An 18,385-nucleotide genomic window follows, 5' to 3' on the forward strand; every position below is an offset into this window, starting at 1 on the left:
AAGGCATTTTGTTTACAAAAGTGTGACTACATATATTCTTCTCAATTAATATGAAAACACATATAAACTGTCTTAATTATGTAATCGTAAGCCAATGATTTACATTTGATAAAAAGGGGAAAATTAAGGTTCAGTAAAAAGAACTGTTGAATAAAACTAGCTATAATAACTTTATTTGTAAGTAAAACAACAGATTTAAAATAACAATGTATATATTACAGACAAGTTGATACAATGCAAAGATAAACATGTTTTAAAAGTTAAATAGGTTCATAAGACTTAAAAACTATTTATACAAAATCTAACAATATGATTAATCTTTTAAATCCCTTCATAATAAAGTTATCCAACTTCTTTAATTAAAGGATACTGCAAGTTTGTTAAAGCACCTACTACCTGAAACACAGCATCAGCATGTGGTAACAAAGAATGTGGAATTAAATTTAATATATTGAACACCTTCATTCTCCTTATAGCACGCTCCACATGAATCCTTGCTCGAGCAATGCATTCAGTTTGATGAACTTGTTCTGTAGTGAATTGAGGAGTTGTAAGAAATGGGGGAATGTTAATATGAACTCCGGGAAGCATTAAATCTTTAATTAGGAATCCTTTATCTGCCAATACCAAGTCTCCAGGTTTAAGTTGATTTAAGATTCCACAATCTTTGACAATTTTTTTGTCTGATGTTGAACCTGGATATAAACATGATAAAAATGTAGCTACACCATTTGGTGCAACACCTACTAATCCTTTGCATGTATTTCTATGCTTATATGAGCTGTACGTCAACTTCTGGGAAGACATACTTTGGCGATTTATACAAGTATAAACTTCCGTACAATCTATTATAATTCTACAATTTGTGAAACTACTAAAACAGTTTAGTAAGCACAACTGATTTTTACTTCTATCTGGTATTTCAGACATGAATTGTTTGAATAAAATTTCATGCAAGGCATGCACCCATGTTGTTACAACATTTGAGACTGTGCCTTGTGAAACATTAAACCTTACTGCTAAATCTTGATGTGGAAAATTTTGTTTCAATTTCATCAAAGTCATGAGCAGCTGATCAATTTTTCTCATTTTTTCTACCTTCCATTTAAAATAATATCTTATTTCATTTTTTTCCAACAAATGATACAGAGCCATGAATACATCTGTTGTAGGCAAACCAGTATATAAAATGACCAAGTTATTATCACTCCTAATATGATCAAAGGAGAATGTTTCTGATAAGTGAGAGAGACTACCTGTAGCTTTTTCTAGACTTTGTTGTAAGAAGTAGTTTTCTGCTTCTGTCATAACATGGTTGCTTTGAGAGAAGTCGTCTGTTTCTTTTGACGTAGATGCTTGTGGTTCAATTTGCAATCTGCAAATGGATAAAACAATAAATAGAAATGAAAAAATCACTAAAGGTATCTACTTACTCCAACCCATCTTGAAGTGGTCTTTTCTTTTTCTGGGGATATTGGTCGTTAAACATTTTTCCTTCATTGTGTAAAAAAATGGTTGGCCCATTTTCTTCTTTTCCATCTACAAAATGACAACTACACAAAAAAGCTCCGGGACCTGGTTCTGTTGTTCTTCTACCAATATTGTGAAAAAATAAAATTTTAAACAGTTATAAAATTCATCATTATATACCTTGTTAGCTTTATCCATTTGCTTCTTACTTTTGGATCCTTTGGAAATCTATAAAACTTACAACGCTCTCTGACATTGTAATGCTTACAGCCAGGTGCCCAACACTGCACCATTATTATTTAGATGAAAAACGCTAAAATTAGATATAAAACATGAGAAAAGAATTAGAACAATTGTTATTTTTGTAAACGAAACTAACTGTTTCTGAATAATTCCACTTATAAATAGAAATTCATGAAAACTCATCAGATATTTTAGTAGGTATAACAAATCACATTTTTCAGAAATTTTATAATTTTCTTAAGTATACCGTGAAATTATTTAGGAAGGTTGATTTCATTCACAACGACTTGATTTCGTAAAATAAAAGTTCAAACTGTACATTTTATCTAAAACAATTATATTTAACAAAATTACAATAGTGAGGTTAGGTTAGTTTTATCTTTTTATTCAAATTATATGGTAAAACGTACCTGTTTTGCTTGGAGTCGAATATATACTTTAGTAAACGTCCTAGTGAATGTATACAAGTTAAAATAATTTATTTTTTTTTCAAATATAAGGAAATAATAACTGATCTAAAATCACAGCTATTGTATCTAAATGGACGATATGTTTGTTTAGATACAGTTACAAATTGTGACGTCACCACTAATACTGCGTATAACAAATATAACATAACGTGGCTTATCTTCTTTTTGACGTCACATCTTTTGACAGTACTGACTCAGCGACAGGTGATGTTTTGCAAGACGTATTGGTTATTGGTGTTCTGTGAAACTCTAGATATATTTTTTGGATTATTAACAAGTTGTGCAATCAAGACATAAAGCCCGTATATATAAAAGTAATCTCATACTTTTAATAGTGACCAGTTTATATCAAGTACAAGTTCAAAATGAATCAGTTTGCTTCTCCAATGCCTAGTAGGCAATTTCTTTGGGACGTATTTCAAAGGTTGGAGTTTTGAGAATTTCAATTTGTTTCAAAATTTACCTTATTTAAATAATTTTAGAGTTGATAGAGACAGAAGTGGGTTTATTAATGCAGATGAACTTGGATCCGCCCTTTCTAATGGAACCTGGAGTCCTTTTAATCCCGAAACTGTTAGATTAATGATCGGTAAGATTTACCTTGTGAATAATAATTGTAAAACAAATGACATTACAAGTAAACATAGAAAACAAACATTTAGCTGTATAAGTAATATGTACCATATCTGTAATTGATGATTCAATTAAGACACAAACATTAACACCTATTTTTATAACTAGTAGTAAAAGTGATATTGTTTAATATTGCAAAATGTTGATGACTCAACAATCAACATTCTTTACTATGAGGATTTACATCTATAGCAACAAACTCACAATTAAATCACTTGATCTCTAATTTGAATAGATAAAAGCTTTAAATATTTTGTTTAAAAATGTTGAGTACAATATAATAGCCAAAAATATTTAATAACAAATAGTTTGTTCTCGTTTTCAACTTGGTTCAAAAAGGTAAATAAATAACAAATCATAAACATGGCGATAAAGAATACTGTTCGGATGCCTTCTTTGATATTGCATAGGCATTTAAAAAGATCTGGCACGACGGACTACTATACAAAATCAGCACGACCTTCTTCTAATCCTAAAATCCTACCTACAAGACAGACAAGTTAAAATCCAAGACTACATCACAACTTTACATCCAATTTTGTCAGCCGTTCCACATGGAAGTACACTTGTCCCAATCCTCTATTTTATATACGCAGCTGATATTTCCACACACAGCAACATATACCGATCACATTTCTGTGCTAACATCTCATCAGGACTTAGCAGTTGTCCTGCATATATTGCAAACTTTGACGCTGTTTCCTTGTGGCAAAAAAACTTGGAAAATAAAAGTAAATTATTCGTTACTTTTCACATTATATGTCTTTATTTATTTTTGGGTCAACCCTTGTTTTTGATAAATTATTGGCACTTTACATATGAGTTTCCTTTCTTCCCCATCCCTTATCTCACTCACTTTTACACTGTGTCTTGCCCTTTTGATGGATTACCATATATACTGTCTTCACAACACTTACACCAAGTTTATTATTATACAGCCAATCATAGTAGAGAATAAGATCAATATTAATGTTTTCTTCAAGTTCATTTTCTTTGTTACCGGACCGTACATTAAAACAGTGTCATCAGCAAACATGATATAAGCAGACAGATATAAAAGGTATTGTATTGGCCCCAGTACAGAACCTTGTGCTACACCTATATTTAAAGTTTTTGTGTCACTGGTTTCACCATTCACAACTGTATAGTACTTTCTCTCAATTGAGTATGATTGGAAACAGTTATGGCACACATATGCCCTTCCCTTCTGGGGTACATGTTGTACGACTCAATTTGAGCGAATCTTCAAACTACAAAAGAGAGCTGTTAGATATTTACCCGGACTAAACAACAGGGCTCACTGTAGGGACTTTTTTAAATGATTAAAAATTCTGAATGATCCTTCCTTATTTAACTTTGAATCCATTTGCCTAATTTGTAAGCAAGCTTCTCCAATTTCAGAAAGAACGTTTCACAGCTACTCACATAGGAACGCGGAGCATCACCTTTACCTACGTACTCCACATTGAGAATTAGTTAAGGGCTCAATATTTTACAATGCAAAAAAATGCACAATCACTCGATATCATCTTTTTCCATATTCCGCAATAATTTGAGGGCATATTTATTGGAAAGTGCCTTCTACTTTGTAAACGACTTCTAATAATAATATTCAATAGCGGGCTTGCTACATACTGGTTTAATTTTGCTATGGACTTATATACTAATTATTACTTATTACTATTACCTATAATTTTGTTATTCATTGTGGTTTTCTTCTGTATATTTTCTGTCTGTATATTTATTTTATCTTTATTTAGTTATTTTTATGTTAGTTTTTTTAGTTTTTACAAGCTTTTTTCTACAAATTGTAACAATTTTTGTCAATGAACACTGCCACCACATATTGGTTTTTGTCTATTTTATTTGGTACATCTTCTAATAAATCAACTGTCGCTCATAGGGTACTGCTTTTTTTCTGAAATCCATATTGACTTGAAAATTGTTTCGACAAAGTTCACAATCCTAATTTTAATTATCGTCTCCATTATTTTGGTGAAAATACTTAATAATGATATGGGTCTATATTTGCTTACATCATTATGGGCCTCTTTTTCATATATTGGCACTATTTTTGCTGTTTCAAGTCTTCTGAGTATATTCCACTTTCTAATGTTTTGTTTTTTGGCATAAAAGTGTCAAAAAGTATAATAATGTCTTTGTTTTAACAAGTTGTCTGTACCAGGAGCTGAGTGATTTTTTAATTCATTAAGAAGGTTCCTTATTTCTTGGAGGTTTGTTGGTTCTGAAGTGTTTCCATTACTTCTTCTTTGAAGTGTTCACCAACATTTTGTTGTATCTGAGGACAGAGTTTGCCCTATAATTTTAAAATAGTTATTAAACTCCAAGTCATTTCAAAGTTATTATATGTCTCTCCTTTTTTTATTTTTGTAATGTTGCTGTGTTTTTTAGCAGTTTGATTGCATAGTTCATCTAAGACCTTCCAAGTTTTCTTTGGATCTTCTGCTTCTTGAAGCTATCATCAACGTACTTTTTTGCTGAGTTTTTCGAAGATTATTTAGTGCATTTTGGACTCTCTTGAATTCTCTTTGTTTATTCATTTTCAACCCTTGTCATCCTTACATAAAGTTATGTTGTACACTTATTTTTTGTATCATTTATGAATTGTTTTGCATGAATGTTTTCAACCTCTTCTCGTCCATTTCTTCAGTTTTCAAGAGTTTTTCCACAGGTTTAACTTCACTTTCTGCACGCGCTTGGCAACAAGTAACGAGATTTTCGCTATTTACTACACCTGCTAGTTTCTCACAACTTGGGTGAAAGCTTAGTTTGCAGATTAAACAATCAAGTGGATATGCAACTTTCTTTTTGCAATATTTACACCTTTTCTCCAAAATTTATAACAGAATATATAATAATAATAAAAAATTATTTATATAATAATATATAAATAAAAACAGAATGGAATTTGTCAAAACTTTTTCAAATAATTTTTGATTGAAAAGCACATTAATCTATTCATCAGTTGATTATACACTGCAGCACAGTAATTCTACTTTCCATCTTATACCCTTCAATTATTATACTATTAAATTGATAAAGACCACATTGTTAAAACTAAAGGATAACATGGTCCATTTATAACAGTGAACATTTATTGTACCAGTATTATAATAAAAAACCACATAGAAAATAGATCGTGACGAATACACTCAACTTGTTAATCTTTACATAGAGCTTGTGTATTGAAATTTCTATATGCAATATTATTGATAAAGAGGAGGAGAATAATTTCTAATAAGTAACCATAAATATTTTCTCATATCAATACCAATTTATATTCTTTTACTTATTATTAATTTCAAATTTTAGGTATGTTTGACAGGAATAGTCGAGGACAAGTTAGTTTTGAAGATTTTGGTGCTTTATGGAAATATGTTACTGATTGGCAGAACTGCTTCAGATCGTTTGACAGAGATAATTCTGGTAATATTGATAAAGAAGAATTAAAAACTGCTCTTGTTTCTTTTGGTTATAGGCTTTCGGATACTTTAATAAATTTACTGGTAAGAAAATTTGATAGGCATGGAAATGGAACAATATTGTTTGACGATTTCATCCAATGCTGTATTGTTTTATATGTAAGTATTTATTCATAATATTTATAACACTGATCATTTCAAAGCTGACGTAATGCCGAATAAAATATATTGAATAGTCAAAAACAATAGAGTCTCTTTACTCTGAGTTCCTGATCACACAGGAATTTCAGTAAATGAAGATGTCAATACATTTATCAGAAAAATAGCACAATCACTTTTTATTGGCTTTTTCATGGGGTTTTGGAAGAAGGAGGAAAATAAAAAAGAAGCACTCTAGTGGTACCTTCTGGACTAAAAATTAACATTTTGATACTGCTAGATACAAAAAGTATTTGGACCCAATGAAAAACAAGCTATGTGCTCTCATTTGCTTCCTTAAGGGGCACTACCAAATAATTTGATGAGATTAGATCTAATAAAAAAAGATGAGTGTAGATTTTGTGTGTTTTTAAACCATGTATAAGACAAGAGAGGAAAAAACTAATATCTTCGAATCCAGTAGATACCAGATTTTATTAGAACTATAATAACGGGAAGGCAAGCTAGAAATATCAAAAATAGTTTTGATAGCTGAGTGCAATTGGTTAATTTGATCTATCTATCTCTCAAATATATACTGTTGTTAGCCAATTTATAAAATTGTAATTTATTTTTTCAGACACTCACTTCTTCATTCAGACAGTACGATACTGACCAAGATGGCTACATCACAATTCATTATGAGCAGTTTTTAACAATGGTGTTTAGTTTAAAAGTCTAAATGATTACTTAGGAAAAAACTTTGGTTGTAAAGTCAAACTTGTGCCAATTATATATTTATATTTTTTTCTTACACTGGCACAGTTTCTGGCAACAGCTAATAAATGAAATGTCTGGACTATATTTATATAACATTTCATTAAAATATTGTGATAAAAGTGGATAGAATTTTTATTTCTAATTTGGTTCATTGAGATTTGTATAAATATTTCGTGCTCGAAACTTTTAGAAAATTGGATATAGTTGACAGCATGAATTATATCCACTTCATCACAATATAATTGTGCATTTATCAATAAATGATATATATATATATATATATATATATATATATAATGCCTCTACCTCTATTTGTAAATTTTGTAAAGTGTTACTATAATTTGTTATAAGCTGTAAGGAATATAAAAAAGTTATATTTCCAAATTATTGTAACATGCCATTTGGCTTGTTATATTTTTCTTCGAACCTTTTGAATATTCTTTGGTTCACGTATTGTGGTACCATGGTCAACTCTAATTTATTTATTCCAGCATTAGAATTTTGAGAGAAAATAATTTTTTATCGACCTCCCACTCCATTCGTTGATAAATCGTCCTCTATTTACCTACATTCTAAAAGTATTACACTCAAAGCAAATTTTAGTACATTTGTGGTGATATTCAGTTCTACAGCTGTCAGGTCCAAAAGTCTCTATCAATACACCATAAACTCAACTCCAACAACTGGGAATCCAGTTGAGTGCTGCAACAATCCCGAATAAATAGAAAGTACGAATTTATATGAAAACTAATACAAAATTTACTCAAAACAAAAGTAAATTCATAAAGATAACTGGAAGTTTTGTCACAACTTTTCCTCTTATTCATTATTGAATTTTTCTTTTAATCTATGTTAATACATTGTAAGGATGGAAAACCAAAACGTATTTTTTATATAAATTTAGGTTGAAATTATGAATAAATTAGTTTAGGAATGATATTGAACGTTTAGTAACACTTTTCATTTGATTATACTGTTTGTGATATTTTTGTAATAAAAATTATGCACAGTATTTACATCAATATTTGATACCTGCTTATTTTAGTTATCAAATAATCGTTTAGTTTCGCCGCTTTAACTATAAACATTTTTATATAGTGTATTCTATACATATATAAAGTATTTAAATAATGGTATAGATAAATAAGGATTGAATATTTCAAGTATTTTTGTCAATAAACTGTTATTAGAAAACCAAACAATAAAAATAGTAGTAGGGATTCAAGAAACTTAGTTTTTAAGATAGGAAATAATGAGATACATGAAAAACTTTTTGTATAAGTATGAATTTCAGAACTAATCTATTGGCAACAGCCATAAAAATGAATAGAGAATCTCATCTTAAGTTGATTTTTTGAGTGAAAAACATTTATTTTAAATTGAAATTATATCTGTATTCTATATCTAAAAAGAGTCGCATAATGTGGCTTCTAGAGTTTTTTTTCAAAGACTTCACATTCTGTGATTCAAAAACAACTTGACTTGAGCGGAGTATTCTCTTTTAAATGGAGATAGAATGCAGATTTTTTTATTAACTGACTGAATACAAACCATTAAGAATTTACATACTAACTTGATAATCCCAACCAAAACTTCTCTTTCAGATATGTTTTTTATAGCTAAAAAATGAGCGTTCAAATTTTCAAGGAATAAATGTATCTAGGGCTACACTATTAGTGAATAGAAGAAACTTCTATATTTCAGTGGACACACTTTATTTTTTAACATAAAATATGAGTTTCCGGTACAATACCCTACTTTCCTGATCATTTGTGATAAACTGAACTGTTTTGTGGATTCCAACAATTCATTTATAAGTTTTTGCTGAAATGTTTATATTTCTGGAGAATATCATTGTTTAAAAAACATGACAATCATAATGCTTGAGGAAAATTGAAAGTAAAGGAAAAAATAAAATGTTACTTTACTTTTTCGCCTTTCATTGACAGATAGAAGAAGTGTAAAATAGTGCAAAGAAGATTAAAATACAATCACGTGGAAATATTTTGTCAGATATTGATAGTTAGGTGCTCCAACGTATCTATGGTACATACGCTAGATTACAACAGACAAAACATTTTACTCTAGTATGTTTTAATATATTCATAAATGATATCAATGAGCCTTAAAAATGCTTTTAAAATTTTTTATGTATTTGGCAAAAACTTGTGGGTTCTTTCATCCTTATTTTTTTGAATAGTTTCGACAATAAGTCAAACCATTTTCGAGCAGTATTCTTACCAGATCTCAGATACTGCAACCAACTTATCTCCATCATGTATATTCTGTTCCCTACTCTTTTGTTCATCGAAACGAATTGCTAATAATAAGGTGAGAAACCTTTTTAGATTCACGACAAATATCCCTTCCTGTTCCATCTGTTACAAATAGTCCCTCAACATCTTCATATACTCCACATAACAACAGAAGACCAAAAAATGCTTTTGGTTCGGTTTTATCAATGTGTTGCATAGAGGTGTGACGGTATTACCATAATTAAATTTGCACTCAAGTCAGTGATATTAGCTCTAATGGTATTTCAAGAATATTGTCAATAAATGGTAAAGACCAGTCTTCTTCTGCAATTTACTTAACTTCTTGATTACTCCTTAGTTCACTTAAATGTTCCACATAGTATTCTAGTTCTCTTTGCGTCACTTTGATTTAGTCACTTAAGTGGTATTGTGGGGTGATTCGACACCATCAATCTGCTACTAGCACAAAATGGTTTTATAAAAAAAATATTTTCTTCTATTTGTTGTAAACTAATCTGTAATAGATTACCTGAAATAAGAGGAAACAATAACCAATATTTTTATTGTAGCCTTAGAGAATATTTACTGTGGGGCATTACAATACCCCACGATACCAGTTGATTATATGATAAGTATTTAAACCATGTTACTTCAATTCGACGTGTCCAACGATTTCCCAAGATCAATTTTTTCACTATTTTGAAGAATATATACATTGTGGAAGGGCTCAACAGGTTGTATTAACTGATTATATGCCAAATTCTTTGATTGGGTTAGGTTAGTTACCTGTTTTTGTTTTTATGAGGGCAAGTATCTCACAGTCAAAATAGTTTGATTGTCACAGATAAAATATTAGAAAAAGTAATATCATATAATTACTTCAATCCAAATTTGTATTTAAACCATTATATTAGCCCAATAAAATGAGGAATCGAATAACCATCATTCAATCAACTTATTGGAAAACACAGTCTTGGCTTTCGGATGGTAATTTGAATTCTAATTTTATGGGTCTAAATCATTAGTAGAAAAATTTAATTATATCTGCTTGATAGAAACACTATAAAAAATTGGTATATTGTTCTTTTTCTTATTTTCAACACATTTTATGTAAAATATGATATTGGTTTCTCTTATGTTAATAGTAGATCAAAGAAGTTGTTATACGAGTATAATAATTTGGATTTATCCTTTCAATTTGTATTTTCATTGAAAAAAACATTTAGGATAAGCGCCAGAGCAAAAAAAGTAGGTTCATAATATGTTCAGGGGTGTCCCCTCAGTGTAAATTCAAGTAGTTGTCATGGGGGCGCCCGCGTCAGCCGCCATCTTGAAAAACACGTTTTATCGAATATCTCGTGAACCGCACATCATACGACAAAAATACTGGAGATCATTTTTATAGATAATAATTGTTGCCATCTTTTTTATTTGAAACTTTTTTTTGTATAGCGCATAGGTTTTTAATTATAGCGTTCCAAACTTTTTAAAATATGGTATTTGCTAAATATATAGTGAACGGTTCATGATAAATTAAATATTGTAAAAATTTTGAGCGCTATATATACATAAATATGTTTCAAATAGAAAAGATTGCGAAAATTATTATGTATAAAATTGATCCTCACTATTTTTGCCTTAAGATGCGCGGTTTGCGAGATATTCGATAAACCGTGTTTTTTAAGATGGCGCCTAACGTCTTCTTGGATTTACATCCAGCATACACATACACCCTTGAACTTATTCCAAAAAAAAGTCCTTTTCTATAACTTAGCAAAAAAAGTACACGGCGCTTGGCCTAATTAATAAAATTAAATATGATATCGACGTTAACTAGCTTCGATAATTTCTATCTTTTATAATATGTATTTTTGTATCCATAAGCTTTTAATAATAATGAATGTTATAAAACAAATTTTCATGTATTTTTATTTCTAGATAAACACTTAAAAACAAAAATTATCAACAAATATTTTACTTCATTCATTTAATAAACTAGTTGTTTACCTTCGCATAGAACTTATTTTGGAGTGTGGTGAAATAATAATTTACACAAGGGTGTGAATAATAATTCACTATTTGTTTCACGTTTACAATTAAACTTGTATTGAATAAAAAACGAATTACAGATTTTTCTTCTTTGAATATATTTAACACGGGGTGTATTTAAATGTTAACTGGTTTTGTCGATCTCAATCGACAGTTCTTTTATTATTCAAAATATGTTGATGCCATTTGTTGAACAAAATCGCTACACTATGTTTTTCTTTTGAAAAAAAAATATGGGTGGTAGGGCGGAATGTTTATTTACCATTTTTCACGTTTTCAATTGACCGCTCCCTGTATATGAATTCAGGATGTCTAGGAGTCTTGAAAACAGGAATTTCGTAGATCTGGGAAAAACAGGAGATTAGACGGGAATTTTCAGTAATTTTGACTGCGCCCACCGAGTAAAGCAAGTTTGTGTTGGTATCTCAGTAAAAATAAATTTTCCTACAGTGTCCAGTGTACAGTTCCTGCAATTCTTAAATAGTGCGTGTGTGATTTGCTTTGACAATAACTTGAATAACATTGCTCAGAAACAACAAATGGACATCTATGTTAGATATGGGCATAGCGGTAGGAATCATGTCCAAGATCCGTGTTCTTAATCACGCAAAAGCTGTCGATTTGTTGGCAGGCCTAAAAGTTTGTTTGCAAGGTCTTGTTTCAAAGAAACTGCTCCAAATATAGATGGTTGGACCTCATGAGAGCATGTTTGTTTAAAGACAGTCCTACCAGACGAGGAATGTTATTCATTACTGGTTGCTCTGAGTTTCCTCTGATTCCGTTCAGGACGATGGCTAAAAAACATACCTATTTCTCAAAAAATTTGGTCACTAAGAAAAATTCATATATTCTCTGCAAAAAGGAGATCAGAAGCCATCATGTGATAGTTTTAAAACCGTGGAAAAGTCTTTGGATGATATATTATTATTGGCTGAGGTAGCATTCTTCCAGTCCTTATTCGAAGAATTAGAGCCATTCCTTAAACATTTTCAAAGTGATTGGACCCTAAATCCATTTCTAAGACCTGATAGACGGTTCGTTGCAGGCAAAATTCTTCGAAGCCTCCTATTTGTAAAATAGTCAATTTCAAAAAAAATGCCAATGGTATATTCTGCAGCCTCAAAAAAGCGCAAGATATTTAAATAATTGCATCGGGGTCAAAAATGAGGACATTTTGATATTTTACAATAATTGTAGATATTGTAGATAATTGTATAAGGTTTCCAATCTTTTGGAAAAATGCCCCTTAACATTCAAGTTAACGGAAGAAATAAATTTCCTTAATCCCAATAAGACGACAACGATCCAGAACAATCCATGCAACTGATGTCTGAAGCATTTGACATTTTGTTGGCTGAAAACAGATAAAATGGCACTATATTGGAAGAAGCAGATAGGGCTTTTAGAGATCACTCTGAATAAGATAAAAAACTAATCCAAATGTGAAAGAGTAGATAATTTTGGGATGGAATTTATCGAAAATTTCTTCTAATATTTTTTCGCGGCAATGCAATAGCAGAGAGAGCATTTTCTGTCAATAAGGGAGTTTTGGTTGAAATTTTAAAAGAAGAATTACTTATGCGCTAAAGATTGGTGTACGATTATCTACAAAAATTGGTGGATTGAAAAATGTAAATATTTGAAAATCTATTGTACTCGATGATGTATGCCTCCTCAAGATACGGCGCAGCACATAAAGACAAAAAATCTCAAGATTCGCTGGAAACTCGATGAACAGAGAGAGAAACTGGAAACAAAAAAGAAAAAATCCTTGAAGGCTCTCAAAAATTGTGCAACATGCAGCAGTGGAGAAACAATTAGTTACATTTAAAAAATAACTTGGTTGTATGATTATACTTGTATTTTCTAAAATAAATGTTCATCATCATAAAAGTGTAGTAAATTCACGAAATTCTAACCGGGAAAATGTGAAAACCAACCTGGAAAAAACCGTAAGAAAGTTTATTTGCAATCGTGGAAAAAATTAGCTACCGATTACTTTCCTTTAAAATAAATCTGATAAATCAGAAAAACCCTTTTGTCCATAGTTCATAGTAGCATTGTGGGCAACCAAGGGGCCGTTGAGCACGTATACCTTCAGATAGGCCCGTCGTACCTTACTCGACGTTAGCAAAGGCTGATGTCTTTTGAGAAACCGATCAAATCCTATTGTAACAACTTTTTTGGGCAACCGTCCGGAAATTGAGAAAGTATAGCTTTTTCGGCCTTGTTCGGAAAGTACGTAATTTCAGTACTAGGCCAAAAATTGAAAGACTGATGTCATTGTATGTACCTAGTAATCAAGTATCAATCAAATCTTCATGCCAACTTACTAATTTGACAACTTTATAATTGAATTTTTTCTTTTTAAAAATTTGACAAATTTTTGGTTGAGATTAATACAATAATGAAAAGCAGCAGTGAAAATGTGCCCGACGGAATTACTAATACACAATAATGTTCCTAATTTTTTTCTATAAGTAAATAATATGAAGAAATGTGTTTAATTTATTTTTATATTAATTTTAATAACTAATCCCACGTTTGCCCTAAAAAATAATGTACTTAACACGACCGGAAACTGTTTTTTCGGACTCACCTGCGACTCTCGTTAGAATCTTGTTTACTTGTCTGGAAAACACTACTTTCCGGACTTGTACCTAATAATACATTACATAACGACTTTGGAAAGTGATAGATTTCGCACTAGTTACTATTTTGCACGAGCCCGTAGCGAAACGTAACGGGTATGAAATACACTTTCCAACGAGTTGTGTACATGATTTTTCCTAAGACAACATAAAAATTTCTTCAAAAAAGATATTTCTTAAATAAGTAAGTCAATTAAACAATATCACATATGTGTTGAAAAGTATATGAATACGTGTGCTGAAAAGTTTAAAAATCCTACAAAACATTTTTTATTTTGAAATAGTGATTTTCATTCAACTACTTTACACATTACCCAGTAATAGTAATAACACTTAATTTTAATGTTTAAATTACCTTGTATTTGTATTGTAAACACTAATATAACCTCAAAAAATCATATTATCTACTTATTCAGTCAGTATAGTATACGCACGGTACTCATACCAAATTAAAAAATGAAAAATAATGTTTACTCAATGTATAAAATACAGTAAATATCTAACAAACCGTCAGTCCACGTGGACTAACCAAAAAAAAATCGAATCGTAAACATAAATGTATTTCTATTACACAATATTGTATGTACGAAATATTCCTGGCAGACAGTTTGACAGTCACGTTGTAGTAAATTAAAAACTGTGATTATCATGAAGATATGACAGCAGAGTTATTTGAAAAGTAGTTTAATAAACAGCTTTTACCTACTGTTCCACCACAATCAATAATCGTTATGGAAAACGCATCCTACCAAAAAGTAGTAGTAACAAAGCTCAAATTTCAGCATTTAAGTCTGAAAAAAATATTCCTATTTCTGTCAGCGATTATATTGACAATATGTGCAAAGAACAGGGTCATACTCTTCTCAGACTACCTCCTTACTATTACATATTTAACTCTGTAGAGTTAATTTGGGAAAATGTAAAATCAGGATAATAATTCTCCAGAACTGAGTAAAGAGGTTATAGAAGTCGTATAGAAAGTTCTAGCAGCCAAGACCGCCAAGAGCTTTGGAAAAACTGTGTTGAACATGTTATCAAAGAAGAAGATGAGTATGTGTTATCACCCTCTTTACAACCCATCATAATTCAATCAAATGTTCAGACGATTCTAACTACCATGAGTATTAATAAGGATACTTTGGAAATGGAATATTTTTTTTTCTTTTGTTTTATTTACAAATAATTTATTTTCCTTTATGGTTTTTTACTTTGAAATTTCATTTTGCAGAGAAAAAAAACTGATGGATGGGATACAAGAAGGGCTCAGTTCACGTCTGGTTAAATTAGGTTAGGTTTACCAGTACTCTGTTTAAACCAAACTCCCTTACAGGCAAGTACATTTGACTCGTCTATTTACGCTTTATAATCTAATATTCAGTTGTAGCAAGTTAGCGATATATAATAATGACTGTTTTCAAAGTACCGAGTAGGACTACAATTAAGTGCATCTGTCTAAATAACGTATAATGCCGTGTCCAATTTATAATGATTCGTTTGCCTCTTAACATACATATTTTTAAAAGTATTTATAAAAATGATAAATTTATAAAATGAGGTATCTACGCCTAGGGTAGATAGATCAAACAAAATTGTTGGCAAGGGATTTTATAATCTGTAATTGATATTGGAAGAGCTACAACATTAAATCCCCGGCAGGTGACTCAGGGGTATTCGGCCTTAGTTAAAGTATATGAAAACTGTTACTCAGATGGGGTGAACAATTAATATTAAATTGGACGCCACCAGCTTTTTAACGACGTTAAAAATTAATAAAAAAGGCGAAAAAGCTGGAAACACCTTATGAATTAAAAATATAAATTGAAGAATCCAAATTTAATGAAAAGATAATCAATTAGCATTAAATGCTTATCTAAAAAAGCACAACGAATAAATGCAGTTATAAATCAAAATCAACTCAGACTCATTTATATATTAAAGATAAGGCTGGGACTTAATGATGGATATCCGGGATGGTTGCAGCTCTCAACTGAATTCCCAGTTGTTAGAGTTGAGGTTGAGTTTGTAGTCTAGTGATTGTATCCTTGTTGTGGAAACTCCCAACCTGGCAGCTGTAGAACAGCAAACATAAAGAATAAAATTACCACGGATTTATTAAAATTTACTTTTACTTGAAGTGTAGATAGGTAGAGGAAGAATTCGAATCAATTTCGAGGTTTTATCGAATTTCTCGAATGAAGCGGGAGGTCGACAACAAATTAATGTGTTCTTAGCGTCTTAGTTAACTATATCTAATCTTTCGACAATAATGAAATTCTTCCTTAAAAATTATACAAGGTTATTTCATGTGATAATTTGTCGATTCCTTACGGGATAGGTAGATTGAGACCACGGAATCAGATCACTTCTAAGATCAATTAAAAAAGAACCACCCTCACCTTGATAACGGCCCTTTAAAGTGGAAGTCGAAACATCGAAGAATTTGAAATTTCCATCACAGTTCAAAAAGTATTTAATCTGACAGTGACAATTATAAAGAGAATAGGTTAAGTGTTGTAACAGTGACATTAAATTAAAAAACGAAAATTTTGAGCTATAAAAAAAACAAAGGACTGGCGTTACGAGAGAAAAAACTAATTGGTCAGTTTGTTGATTTTTGATAAGAGATGTCTAGTGCAATTTTTGGAAGTAAAAGTTTCAGTGGATAAAAATTGTAAATTAAAAAAAATAGGAATAAAATACAAGTGTGGTATACAAAATATTTCATAGATTGATAGAAACCAAAATTTATTTGACATAAATCAATTAAAACTGTGGATTGGGAAATGAAGAAGTAAAAGAAAGATAAAATTGGAATGGAAATAAAATCAAAATGCAGGACAAATTAAAAAGGATGGAATTAAATTAAAAAGTAAGTTATACATAATTAAGATAACATCATTGTACTTAATTGAAACAGATTTAAAAAAAAATGTAAATATAGAAAAATAAGATGACGCCTAACGTAGCGATTTTTGTAATAAATATGAGGATATTTGTCTGAAACGTGTAGCTTTATAAAAAAGAGAGTTAAAAAATGATAGTGCAATCTCCCATGATAACGATAACAATATGAAAAAGAAGAAGCTACGGTGCAGGAAACTAGATCAAAAGAAAAGCTTCGTTTGTGGGTCAAATTCCAAATCAGTTTGAAGAAGATTACGTGAGGGCCCTTTCACACCGAACGAATCCGAATCAATCAGAATCACTCCGAATCAAGTTGAATCTGATTGACCAAGATTCGGTTTCGAGCGCTCCGTTTAAATGTGAAGGGACTCTTTTTCCGCCTTCAGACCGAACGAATCTGGTTCAATCAGGTTTGATTCGAGGTCGCACTTGATTCAACCTGTCAGATTCCTCGTCCGGTCAGTCTTGAATCAACAACCATACGAGATGGACGTGAAGTTATTAATTTTAAAAGTTAAAGAAAATAGTGTGATTTATGACGCCAGTGATAAAAATCACAGCAACAGAAATCTTATATTTTCTGTGTGGAGGAAAATTGGCGAAGAATTAAACATTCCAGGTAAGAATTATTCAGGTTGATTCAGCTGGTGTGAAATAGTGGAGATGACGAATCAGATTCAACTTGAATCGGAGTGATCCAGATTGATTCGGATTCGTTTTTTCACTAAAAATGGTCATGTCAATAGATAGAATTACTATTACTGGGCTGCAAAGAACCCACGACCAAAACATCAAAAGCCTCTACATTTGCCGCAAGTAACTGTTTGGGCGGCCATATCAGCGCACGGAATTATCGGACCCTATTTCGTTCAAAATCAAAAGGGGCAATCTTTCACTGTAAATTCTAAGCAATACATAGCCATGTCAAGGGATTCTTTTCTTTCTGCAACTGCAACAATTTGAAGCCCATAATCGTACGACATGGTTTCAACAAGGTGGCGCGACATGTCATACTTCCAATGTCTCTTTGGCGGTCATAAACCAGATGTTTGCTGAAAAACTCATATCACAACCTAACCACTGGATTTTTTATTGAGGGGATACCCGAAAAGTAGAGTCTACTCCAATAACCCAGCCACGCTTAATCAGTTGAAGACCAACATCCGAGAAGAAATAGCAGCTATTTCCAGTGAGTTTTTACCAATTTGAGATCTAGATTCGAGGAATGTTTGTAGCGCAATGGTGCACACCTGGATGATGTTCTTTTTAAGAAATGAATTTCCCAGATGTATATTGCAAATAAAATAAAATAATTCTATGTGGATTATATTTAGTTATTTTATTATTAT

At 31.0% G+C, this 18,385-nt stretch overlaps 3 protein-coding genes across 5 annotated transcripts in view; 2 read left to right on the plus strand and 1 right to left on the minus strand.

The window, feature by feature from the left end:
* Positions 1-194: 194 nt before the first annotated feature.
* On the minus strand, positions 195-2,922 carry LOC130901716 (uncharacterized). Of its 2 annotated transcripts, XM_057813265.1 has the most exons (4): positions 2,124-2,303; positions 1,651-1,783; positions 1,434-1,592; positions 195-1,375 (listed from the first exon to the last, which is right to left on the minus strand). In XM_057813265.1, exons 2-4 carry the CDS (start codon positions 1,761-1,763, stop codon positions 343-345), a joined length of 1,305 nt encoding a protein of 434 aa, XP_057669248.1. In that variant the 5' UTR covers positions 1,764-1,783; positions 2,124-2,303; the 3' UTR covers positions 195-342. The 2 variants fall into 2 exon arrangements, with proteins under 2 accessions (XP_057669248.1, XP_057669249.1); XM_057813266.1 differs by having other exon boundaries at positions 1,651-2,922.
* On the plus strand, positions 2,371-11,347 carry LOC130901718 (programmed cell death protein 6). The gene is made up of 4 exons (XM_057813267.1): positions 2,371-2,607; positions 2,666-2,772; positions 6,150-6,418; positions 7,038-11,347. Exons 1-4 carry the CDS (start codon positions 2,549-2,551, stop codon positions 7,137-7,139), a joined length of 537 nt encoding a protein of 178 aa, XP_057669250.1. The 5' UTR covers positions 2,371-2,548; the 3' UTR covers positions 7,140-11,347.
* A 5,332-nt stretch (positions 11,348-16,679) lies between these two features.
* Positions 16,680-18,385, plus strand: part of LOC130901148 (anoctamin-2-like) — a 43,048-nt gene continuing 41,342 nt past the window's right edge. The window contains exon 1 of one of the 2 annotated variants that reach the window (XM_057812265.1): positions 16,680-17,001. The gene's annotated coding sequence lies outside the window, so the exon portion shown is untranslated. The remainder of the gene's footprint in view (positions 17,002-18,385) is intronic. The other variant, XM_057812268.1, reaches the window with a different exon arrangement.

This window comes from Diorhabda carinulata, chromosome X (assembly GCF_026250575.1).
Source record: "Diorhabda carinulata isolate Delta chromosome X, icDioCari1.1, whole genome shotgun sequence".
Taxonomy (NCBI): Eukaryota; Metazoa; Arthropoda; class Insecta; order Coleoptera; family Chrysomelidae; genus Diorhabda; species Diorhabda carinulata.

Coding starts and splice junctions, on each gene's coding strand:
- LOC130901716 (XM_057813266.1), bottom strand. CDS start 1,763: ATGGTGCAGTGTTGGGCACCTGGCTGTAAGCATTACAATGTCAGAGAG. Junction 1,593..1,650: donor AAATGGATAAAGCTAACAAG/GTATATAATGAT, acceptor CAATATTGGTAG/AAGAACAACAGAACCAGGTC. Junction 1,376..1,433: donor CCACTTCAAGATGGGTTGGA/GTAAGTAGATAC, acceptor ATCCATTTGCAG/ATTGCAAATTGAACCACAAG.
- LOC130901718 (XM_057813267.1), top strand. CDS start 2,549: ATGAATCAGTTTGCTTCTCCAATGCCTAGTAGGCAATTTCTTTGGGAC. Junction 2,608..2,665: donor CTTTGGGACGTATTTCAAAG/GTTGGAGTTTTG, acceptor AAATAATTTTAG/AGTTGATAGAGACAGAAGTG. Junction 6,419..7,037: donor AATGCTGTATTGTTTTATAT/GTAAGTATTTAT, acceptor TTATTTTTTCAG/ACACTCACTTCTTCATTCAG.